The 12,266-nt window shown below is 36.8% G+C and overlaps 1 protein-coding gene across 3 annotated transcripts in view; it reads right to left on the bottom strand.

Moving 5' to 3' along the window:
* ATRNL1 (attractin like 1) overlaps positions 1-12,266 on the bottom strand; it is an 809,729-nt gene that overhangs the window by 454,385 nt on the left and 343,078 nt on the right. For all 3 annotated transcript variants that reach the window (XM_038008819.2, XM_073019389.1, XM_007964178.3), the window contains one exon: positions 1,081-1,175. In XM_038008819.2, the coding sequence (XP_037864747.1) occupies positions 1,081-1,175 (95 nt within the window). The remainder of the gene's footprint in view (positions 1-1,080; positions 1,176-12,266) is intronic.

Raw genomic sequence — 12,266 nt, 5'->3', positions numbered from 1 at the left:
AAAACATTAAATATATGATATGGATTTAACAATATGGATTAATTTATAAAAATAATTATATATATATATTTAACATAACTTCATTTCAAATGTATGAATGTTAGTTTTAAAAGAACTAAAATTCAACCCAAATAAACCCTATGTTTGATATTTCCATTCTCAGGATTTTCAACTTAATAAAGTCTCAGATGGATAGCAAAATATGTGTGTTATTTCAAGACAACTTAGGAGTCTTTACCTGAATTGATGGATTGAAATTAAAATTCACAATTAATCTTTCATATATTTAAACTTCAAAAGCTTATACATGATATCAATGATGTAGTCATTTCATTAAAGAAGCCATCATTCATATAACTCAGATAAACTACTGACTTAAAAAAAGGACAATGAAAACCTATTACTATGGAATGGTATAAAGGAAAGGAAAATATACTTAATATAGTATGCTTTGAATTCATTAGTTTTATTTACTTATTTATTTATTTATTGAGATGGAGTCTCACTCTGTCGTCAGGCTGGAGTGCAGTGGTGCGATCTCAGCTCACTGCAACCTCCGCCTCCTGGGTTCAAACAAATCTCCTGCCTCAGCCTCCTGAGTAGCTGTGACTACAGGCGCACGCCATCATGCCCACCTAATTTTTGTATTTTTAGTAGAGACGGGGATTCACCACATTTGCCAGGATGGTCTCGATCTCTGGGCCCCATGATCCGCCCACCTCAGCCTCCCAAAGTGCTGGGATTACAGGCGTGAGCCACCACACCTGACTGAAATTTATTTTTAAATAAGAACAGTCTGTGTTTGCATAATTATAGGCATAAATTTTGTTACAAGAATACATAAAGGGAGAAATTATATATAATTTAAAATATAGGGCTATTTGCAAAATCTGAAATATCAAAATCACAAATTATTGAATCACGAAGACAGAAAAAATTAACAGGATTAGTAGTTTCTACAAAGTCCCTACAATGTGATAATTCTGAGAAGAGGTAAAATCACAATGAAATACGAAAAAAAAAGTTGTATCCATTGACACTAGGATAATTACACTTTAAAAGATAACAATCTTTCCTCACCTGTTCTGGGTTTGCTATAAAGTTTATGGCAGTATGGTGGCGATCATCTTCCTGTAATAAGCTGAAGGTAAACTGATAATCAATCAAAAGGCTGTCTGTTGGGAGGAAAAAAAGTACAATCCTGATATGTACTTTAAAAACTGTCTAAAAAGCAAAATTTAGGTTACAATATATTGTACACTGATATTAAAAATGATTATCGTTAAATACTAGTGGTATATTTAAGTATAATAAAATACAAATCTTCGTCCTCAATCAACAAAAAGCAAAACATAGTTATGGAAGAAGTACTAATTCCTTAAAAATTACATTTATTATTTCTGATGCTATTATAAAGTTAAAACAAACATTATAGACATTCTGGAAACTATACAAAAGAGAATAAAATAAAAATTATCTATAATTTTATAACTAGAGGGAAATAGAGTTAACATTTTGGTACATTTTATTCCAGTTAGAATTCTGTAGCTATAAAGATAAGACATTTTCATAAAACTTCATAACTTTCATAAACTCAAAATTCTTTGAAAACATGAAGTTTGATAGCTAAATAATATTTATCATATACTGTAATGTATTCACTTGTTTTTCAATTGTGTTCACTTCTACTTTTAGTAATTTTTAAATGATTCTCTGATAAACATCATTTTACAGATATGACATTTATTCACAATGATACAAGGAATTCTGGGAAAAGATATTCTTAATTTTGTCCACACATAATGCTGAAACCAAGGTGAAACATTTAAATGTTATAGGTCATGAGTGGCTATGCATATTACATGAGGGTGACGTATTGCTAATAACATTAAACTGCTACATTTATAAAAATTATTTCAAATTATTTTAAATAAATGTAGATTACTTCTATCTTTTGGATACATACCTTTCATATTATACCCTTAACCATTAAAAAGTATTAATATAGAATGTACAGATTGAATTACATTAAATGAATTTATTTTTAAAACTATTAAGGCATTATTCATATGCTTACTTGTATACTTTATAAGATTCACCCTATATATTTATTGTATAATTCAGTGTAAGGCAACATTTTGTCTAAGAATTTATAGGTGTCCTTATACCTGATAATGAGAATTATGCAATAGGTCATAGTTTCAATTTTCATCTGACTGCAAAAAAATTGCAGAGGAAAATTCAATGTGCCAGTGTTCTAGGCACTGCAGATACAATAAAAAAATAAAAATTTTGGTCCTCTTGCAACTTATACTCTACTGAATGAACATCAGTCTTTTGGAGAAGAATAAACCAGTAAAGAGGAGGGAGATACTGTTAGGTAGGAGTATGCCTCCAGCTTTGAGAAGAAACATTTAGAGAATTGAGATAGTAAATGAATATGGAATTTACCAGAAAAAAATATTCCAGGCACAGAGGACAAGTACAGAAACCTCAAATGAAGAGCAAGCCTTAACTGTGATTCTCATAAAGCCTGTGCCAGTAATACAGGCAGGAAGTAATGGAGGCCAGGGTAACAGCAGTGAAGGTCACAGGAAGTGGTTAAATACAGGGAATGCATTCTGAAGGTACAGCAAACAGGATTAGCTAAATAAAAGAACGTAGCCTTTGTAAGAAAGAAAGGCAAAGTTTTTTTTTTTAATTTTTTTCCTAAGACCAAGCAAAAATCACCACTAACTTAAACGGAGAATAGTTTGACTATGATGGAACTTGGGGGAATAATTAGGAGCTTAATTTTAAAGATATTCCTGTCTGTCTTTTTTTAGGAATTTTAAAGATATTCCTGTCTATGATATTCCTGTCTAGAAGCTTAATTTTAAAGATATTCCTGACTGTCTGTCCATCAGTGACAGACTGGATTAAGAAAATGTGGCACATATACACCATGGAATACTATGCAGCCATAAAAAAGGATGAGTTCGTGTCCTTTGTAGGGACATGGATGCAGCTGGAAACCACCATTCTCAGCAAACTATCGCAAGAACAGAAAACCAAACACCGCATGTTCTCACTCATAGGTGGGAACTGAACAATGAGATCACTTGGACTCGGGAAGGGGAACATCATACACCGGGGCCTATCACGGGGAGTGGGGAGGGGGGAGGGATTGCATTGGGAGTTATACCTGATGTAAATGATGAGTTGATAGGTGCTGACGAGTTGATGGGTGCAGCACACCAACATGGCACAAGTATACATATGTAACAAACCTGCACGTTATGCACATGTACCCTAGAACTTAAAGTATAATTAAAAAAAAAAAAGAAAGAAAGAAAAAGAAAATGGACTAAAAAAAAAAAAAAAAAGATATTAAGTTTGAGAAATTTATTGAATAGCCAGATGTTGAGTCAGGCTCAGGAGCATGTGTAGTAGATAACAATTTGTAAGTTATCAGAAATTACATGGGATTGAAAGCCATGAAGGCAGGAAATAGTCTTTGCAGACAGACAAGAGGTCTGAGAGATTAGCTCTGAGGCCCACCAATGTTATAAATAATCAGAGCCTGAAGAGAAACTGGCAAAAGAGACTGAGAAATGGCTACTCCAGGAGAGAAAAAGAAACCCAGAATTTAGTGCTATGGACATCAAGCAAATACAATGTTTAAAAGACCAAGTAGTGATCATCTTGGGCAAATGCAGCTGAGTAGATTCAAAAGTACGGCTGCAGTCTTGAGAAACAGAAAATGTATTTAGAATGGAGAAAAAAATATCACTAAGGAAAAGCAAGCACTTCAAAACTATTTCCACAAATTCGTCTGCTCAAGCATCTTTATTTTTTCAAGACTGCAACTAAGCATTAAGAAGTCAGGAAATGAATGCCCTTTAGGAGGTAGGAACTGGGAGACTTCAGAACCTGGAGCAGTCCTGAGTAAAGGCTGCAATGCCCCAGACCTACAGACATTTTTCTGCCTATATAGACTCCAGCATCTGCCACAAATATGCCCAACCAAATTCTTGTCCAGGCATTCAAGCACGATTTTCTCTCTTCTTATATTTAATAGAGTTGAAAATACTAGATCAGTGTGAAGTATCTTGTGTATGGTAATGATCAATCCTAATGTCAATTGGGCTAAAAATATAAAGCTGAAATCTAGAACAAAATTAGTATGAGTATTAATCAATTCAAGTGTCTAATAAGAATACCAATCAATGAATGTGAATTACCATAAAGAAAGAAAATGTAGACTTCTACACAAAATGTTTCCTTTTAAAGCTGCTTAGAATGAAAGTCCTCCAGAAGGCAACTACACAATTTTCCACTTAACTAGGAGATTATATATTTCTCCTCAGAATTTCAAAAATCATGATGGTGTATTTGGTTATGAATGAATAATTTACCTGGCACTTAAACATGTAACTTAATGCTGAAATATGCTCTGAACTTCTTAGCGAAGTAGGTACAGGATATAAAACATTAAAATTTAAAATATGTCTCAAATTTATCCATAAATGTATATAACTTGAAAATAAATTTTTATGCTGCCTTAATGAACTACTCTATTATGGCATAAAGAAATGACAACATGATTGACTGTAAATCAATTCAAATAATTTATTGCTTTATTGATAAATACAGATAAATGACAAATTAGCATGAAGAATATGATCAAGACATGTAAGAAAACTTCAGTTTTAGATAGGGGAAATAACACAATTTATGCTGATTGGAAAAAAATTAGTAGAAAAGGTAAAATTGCTAAGAGGAGACAGGGAGGAGGACTTTTGGAACTATTTCCTGAGGTAGGTAAAAGGTGATGAGATCTTGTGAAAAAAACATAAAGACTGAATAAACACAACATGCAGAGAGGAGATCATATTGAACAGAGAGCAGGAAGGGAAACGTGGTGGTGAGATCATATGCAAGTGCCCTTTTGATTGCTTGCATTTTCTCAATAAAATCAGAAAGGCCATCAGCTGAGAAAGAGAATGGAGGATGAGGGGTTGGGAAATGCGAGGGCAGAGGAAACATCTAAAATAGTCATCAAAAAGAGGGAAAGTAAATAGACGGAGGAAATATAGTATTTATAGTGACAGGAGACAGACAAATTCCTAGGTAGACATGGACAGGTCCCTGGTGAAAGCCAACCTTCAAGCCAAAGACAGCCTAAAGCCTGAAAATTGAACTGCCAGTTCCAGATAGAGTCCACAACTGGAGAGATACTTCTATCCCCAACCCACCCACTCTCTCTTGATTCCTTCTGTATGATGCCTTTTAACTAATTGAATGCTGCTTTTTCCAAGACCACCCATGGACCAGTTAGAAAGTACCACCCTCTTCCTGCCGATTTTAAGCCCATAAAAACCCAAGACTCAGCCTCACAGAGAGCTACCCACTTTCAGGGTCCCCTCTGTCCACTGAGAGCTTGACAGCTTTCCTTCTGTTGCTCAACAAAATTCTTCTCTGCCTTACTCACTCTCCAGTGTCCACGTACCTTATTCCTCTTGGTCATGAGACAAGAACCCAGAACTCACTAAGCTGTGGTGATGGAAACAAAAGACCTGTAACCCTCCCATTCACCAAGCCGTAGGTGGTAGGAACAAAAGAGCTGTAACCCTTCATTCCACTTGCTGAACAATGGGAGCAAAAAAAGTCATTGCACACCATTCCTTCCTGCTCGCCAAGCAATGGGAGCAAAAAAGACACTGGGTTCCACTCCCTCCCACTCGCTGAACTACAGGAATGAAGAAGCTGAAACAGTATGAGATTGGTGAGTATGCATCTAAAGTGAGACTGGTTAGTATATTTGTATGTTTTTCTACAGCAGAGTGTTCAAAAAAAGCTTAGAAGTTAGTTGATATTGTATTAAAGTATTGTCTGTTGATAGAGGATGAAGTAAAAACAGGGCAATGAAGTTGAGAATATATTCATAAGAGAGTATTATATATATATTACTATTCAAAAATTTATTTTCATTATTATTATACTTTAAGTTCTGGGATACATGTACAGAACGTGCAGGTTTATAACACAGGTATACATGTGCCATGGTAGTTTGCTGCACCCATCAGCTGCAGATGCTGTCATCTGCATTAGGTATTTCTCCTAATGCTATCCCTCACCTTGCCTGTCACCCCCTGACAGGCCCCAATGTGTGATGTTCCCCTCCCTGTGCCCATATGTTCTTATTGTTCAACTCCCACTTATGAGTGAGAACATGTGGTGTTTGGTTTTCTGTTCTTGTGTTAGTTTGCTAAGAATGATGGTTTCCAGCTTCATCCATGTCCCTCCAAAGGATATGAACTCATTCTTTATTATGGCTGCATAATATTCCATGGTGTATATGTGCCACATCTTCTTTATCCAGTCTAACATAATGGGCATTAAAAACAATGCATAGATTGTTTTTAATCATAAAAACAAAAAGATACAAAAAGTTAACATTTTTGCTTTTCTTACATTATTTTGACTTGCAATGGTAAGAAGAGAAAAAGAGCAAAATCTCATTTTGATACTAATAGATGAAGTAGATACAATTAATTAAGTACAGTGTTTTTTTAGTTATTTAAAATACCCATGGGAAACATGTCAAGAGAAAGATAAAATCTAAAAAACTCTGACTCCACGAAATTAAAGATGAAAAATGAGATAATAACACCAAAGATTACAATAAAAAGAGAGCTGAATAAATTACAAAAGGAAAAACAAAAAAGTAATAATGTAATGGCAAAATTTAAAAAGTTAATATGAGAATCAGAAAACAGAATAATTAATACATCATAAGACCAAAATAGCGTTATGTAGGTCAAATATGAAAAAGCCTCCCAAAATAGAAATAGAGATGAAAATCACTCAAGAGAAATGATACACAGAAAAATTCACTGTATGCATGACTACTGCAGTTAGAGCAGAGATCATAATGAGATGAAGGGTAGCACATATAATATATTAAATAAAGAAAAAAATCTGATGATGAAGAAAACCTAAATATTTAAAGGAAGTATCTTGTATAAATATAAAAAGCATATTATATTATACCAATATTATTAATAATAGACAAAATGTAAAAACAACCTATGTCCATCAACTGAATGGTAAACAAAGTGTGATATGTTCACACATAAAATGTTATTTTGTCATAAAAAGAAATGATGTAATGATATCTGCTGTAACATGAATAAACTTCAAAAATACTGTGCGAATGAAAGAAATCAGTCACAAAAGACCACATATTCCATAATTTCATTTGTTATGTCCAAAATAGACAAATCCCATACAGAAGATAAATGGTAGCCACTAGCTGGTGAAAAAAGAATGATAAGTGACTGCCGATACATACAGGTTTCTTTTTGGAGTGATAAAAATGTTCCAAAATCAGTGCAGATGGTTGCACAACTGTGTATATATTAAAAGTTACTGAATTGTACACTTTAAAATGGCGACTGTCATGATTTTTTGAAAATATCTCTATGAAGTTATTGTTAAAAAAAAAAAAAAAAACACAGAAATCCAGGCATGTCCATGTAGGTATGTGCAGGCACACACACACACACACACACACACACACACACACACACTCTCACAGAGACAAATGAGTTATTTACAGAGTAGGATTAGGCAATATGCCAAGTGTACTCTTTTTTGAGATGAAATCTTGCTCTGTCACCCAGACTGGAGTGCAATGGCACAATTTTGGCTCACTGCAACCTCCGCCTCCCGGGTTCAAGCGATTCTCGTGCCTCAGCTCCTGAGTAACTGGGATTACAGGCGTGTGCCCACACATCCTGCTAATTGTTTGTGTATTTTTAGTAGAGATGGGGTTTTGCCATGTTGGCCAGGCTGGTCTCAAACTCCTGACCTGAGATGATCTACCCGTCTCAGTCTCCCAAAGTACTGGGATTACAGGCGTAAGTCACTGTGCCCAGCAGCCAAGTGCTCTTAAGCAGAAATAAATGTCAAAAGAAAAACAATGAAGTAATATTTTTGGAAAATACATACTCAGCAATGCTGTCCCCATTCATGAACAACATAATAATAATTTCAGGGCCGGATGCAGTGGCTCAAGCCTGTAATCCCAGCTCTTTGGGAGGCCAAGGTAGGCAAATCACCTGAGGTCAGGAGTTCGAGACCAGCCTGGCCAACATAGTGAAACCCCATCTCTACTAAAAATACAAAAATAGGCTGGCATGGTGGCACACGCCTGTAAGCCCAGCTTCTCAGGAGGCTAAGACAGGAGAATTGCATGAATCCAGGAGGCGGAGGTTGCAGTGAGCCAAGATGGCACCACTACATTGCATCCTGGGTGACAGAGCAAGACTCATCTCAAAAATATAAAATAAAATAAAATAAAATAAAATAAAATAAAATAAAATAAAATAAAATAAAATAGTAAAATAAAATAATATAAAAATTTCAAGTAAACAGATGTCCCAAAAGGACATAACCTACATACCAACTTTGAAAAAGAAAAACTCACACATATTACAACTAAGAGACAAATACAAATACGAAAATGGCAAAGACAAAAGGTGAATAGATGACAGAGGTAAATTACAAAAATATAATTACACAGAAATATGAATATTTTTAAAAAGAAAACAAAGTTGTCTCTTTCTGCCTAGAATCAGTGTTTACCAAGAAATTAATATAAAACAACTAAGAAGCTATTAAATAATAAACAATTCAGTAATGTAGCCAGATAAGACTTAAATGTCAATATATAAATACCTACAGCTTTTATTTGGAGACTATCTTATTACATCAGTGACTATGCCTATCCCTGCGACTAAAATACAAGACGAAAACAACTCTACACTGCCTTAATTACTGTAACTCTCTAGTTAGCCCTAACAGCTGGTAGAGGAACATGTCTAAGAAGGCACTTTAATATTAATCTTGTCTCCAACAACCTGACAAACATTCCTGTTATTTCTGATAATCTGCATGTAGACACTTCGATTTCTTATGGAAACAATTATATCATCTGTAAAATAAATGCAAATTGAAATCCTCTTTTTAATCTTTATGGCTATAATTCATATTTCTATTAACTGTGTTCTTCAGATCTTTGATATTCTTTCTGAATTTTGTCTGCTTGATCTATTAATACTCTAAAGAGGTATGTTTAATTTTTTATTGTAGCTTAATCAATTTTTGCTCCACATATTAAGTCTACTTTATTAGTTGCATACACTCAAATATGAAGGAATAATAAATACTCTGAGGCATACAGACTTCAGAAGCTTTGACATGCAGACTTCCGTTAAAACAATTTTTGATTAAAGACTTAAAAAGAGAAGAGATAAATATAGAATGTGTAGCAAAAAGTATATCAAGAGATACGGACATAGGGCTGATAAGGGCTGATAAAATACCTTGGTGAATTTGTTATCTTTGTAAAAATTGCAATGACCAAAGAAAAATGCATATCCATAATAACCAAGAATAGAAAGTCTAGAGAATATCAAAACACTGTGATTTTATACAAGAATTCCAAAAAAAAAGTTACGGAATGCTAAAATGCTTATCTTATAGGAGGGGGATATCAGTATGTTTCCACCTCCAAAAAAGCTATAAAAAGCTTAAAAACAGAGGGCGGAGCAAGACGGCCGAATAGGAACAGCTCCAGTCTCCAACTCCCAGCGCGAGCGACACAGAAGACCGGCGATTTCTGCATTTTCAACTGAGGTACTGGGTTCATCTCACTGGGGAGTGCCAGACGATCGGTGCTGGTCAGCTGCTGCAGCCCGACCAGCAAGAGCTGAAGCAGGGCGAGGCATTGCCTCACCTGGAAAGCGCAAGGGGGAAGGGAATCCCTTTTCCTAGCCAGGGGAACTGAGACACACAACACCTGGAAAATCGGGTAACTCCCACCCCAATACTGCGCTTTAAGCAGACAGGCACACCAGGAGATCATATCCCACACCTGGCCGGGAGTGTCCCACACCCACGGAACCTCCCTCATTGCTAGCACAGCAGTCTGTGATCTACCGGCAAGGCAGCAGCGAGGCTGGGGGAGGGGCGCCCGCCATTGCTGAGGCTTAAGTAGGTAAACAAAGCTGCTGGGAAGCTCGAACTGGGTGGAGCTCACAGCAGCTCAAGGAAACCTGCCTGTCTCTGTAGACTCCACCTCTGGGGACAGGGCACAGTAAATAATAACAAACGCAGCAGCTCTGCAGACGCAAACGACTCTGTCTGACAGCTTTGAAGAGAGCAGTGGATCTCCCAACACGGAGGTTGAGATCTGAGAAGGGACAGACTCCCTGCTCAAGTGGGTCCCTGACCCCTGAGTAGCCTAACTGGGAGACATCCCCCACTAGGGGCAGTCTGACACCCCACACCTCACAGGGTGGAGTACACCCCTGAGAGGAAGATTCCAAAGCAAGAATCAGACAGGTACACTCGCTGTTCAGAAATATTCTATCTTCTGCAGCCTCTGCTGCTGATACCCAGGCAAACAGGGTCTGGAGTGGACCTCAAGCAATCTCCTACAGCTACAACCTACAGCTGAGGATCCTGACTGTTAGAAGGAAAGCTATCAAACAGGAAGGACACCTACACCAAAACCCCATCAGTACATCACCATCATCAAAGACCAGAGGCAGATAAAACCACAAAGATGGGGAAAAAGCAGGGCAGAAAAGCTGGAAATTCAAAAAATAAGAGCGCATCTCCCCCGGCAAAGGAGCGCAGCTCATCGCCAGCAATGGATCAAAGCTGGACGGAGAATGACTTCGACGAGATGAGAGAAGAAGGCTTCAGTCCATCAAATTTCTCAGAGCTAAAGGAGGAATTACGTACCCAGCGCAAAGAAACTAAAAATCTTGAAAAAAAAGTGGAAGAATTGATGGCTAGAGTAATTAATGCAGAGAAGCTCACAAACGAAATGAAAGAGACGAAAACCATGGCACGAGAAATACGTGACAAATGCACAAGCTTCAGTAACCGTCTCGATCAACTGGAAGAAAGAATGTCAGCGATGGAGGATCAAATGAATGAAATGAAGCGAGAAGAGAAACCAAAAGAAAAAAGAAGAAAAAGAAATGAACAAAGCCTGCAAGAAGTATGGGATTATGTAAAAAGACCAAATCTACGTCTGATTGGGGTGCCTGAAAGTGACGGGGAAAATGGAACCAAGTTGGAAAACACTCTTCAGGATATCATCCAGGAGAACTTCCCCAACCTAGTAGGGCAGGCCAACATTCAAATCCAGGAAATACAGAGAACGCCACAAAGATACTCCTCGAGAAGAGCAACTCCAAGACACATAATTGCCAGATTCACCAAAGTTGAAATGAAGGAAAAAATCTTAAGGGCAGCCAGAGAGAAAGGTCGGGTTACCCACAAAGGGAAGCCCATCAGACTAACAGCAGATCTCTCGGCAGAAACTCTTCAAGCCAGAAGAGAGTGGGGGCCAATATTCAACATTCTTAAAGAAAAGAATTTTCAACCCAGAATTTTATATCCAGCCAAACTAAGTTTCATAAGTGAAGGAGAAATACAATCCTTTACAGATAAGCAAATGCTTAGAGATTTTGTCACCACTAGGCCTGCCTTACAAGAGACCCTGAAGGAAGCACTAAACATGGAAAGGAACAACCGGTACCAGCCATTGCAAAAACATGCCAAAATGTAAAGACCATCAAGGCTAGGAAGAAACTGCATCAACTAACGAGCAAAATAACCAGTTAATATCATAATGGCAGGATCAAGTTCACACATAACAATCTTAACCTTAAATGTAAATGGACTAAATGCTCCAATTAAAAGACACAGACTGGCAAACTGGATAAAGAGTCAAGACCCATCAGTCGGCTGTATTCAGGAGACCCATCTCACACGCAGAGACATACATAGGCTCAAAATAAAGGGATGGAGGAAGATTTACCAAGCAAATGGAGAACACAAAAAAGCGGGGGTTGCAATACTAGTCTCTGATAAAACAGACTTTAAACCATCAAAGATTAAAAGAGACAAAGAAGGCCATTACATAATGGTAAAGGGATCAATTCAACAGGAAGAGCTAACTATCCTAAATATATATGCACCCAATACAGGAGCACCCAGATTCATAAAGCAAGTCCTTAGAGACTTACAAAGAGACTTAGACTCCCATACAATAATCATGGGAGACTTCAACACTCCACTGTCAACATTAGACAGATCAACGAGACAGAAAGTTAACAAGGATATCCAGGAATTGAACTCATCTCTGCAGCAAGCAGACCTAATAGACATCTATAGAACTCTCCACCCCAAATCAACAGAAT

This window comes from Chlorocebus sabaeus, chromosome 9, assembly GCF_047675955.1.
Source record: "Chlorocebus sabaeus isolate Y175 chromosome 9, mChlSab1.0.hap1, whole genome shotgun sequence".
Classification (NCBI taxonomy): domain Eukaryota; kingdom Metazoa; phylum Chordata; class Mammalia; order Primates; family Cercopithecidae; genus Chlorocebus; species Chlorocebus sabaeus.
This window is presented reverse-complemented; position numbering and strand designations above follow the sequence as displayed.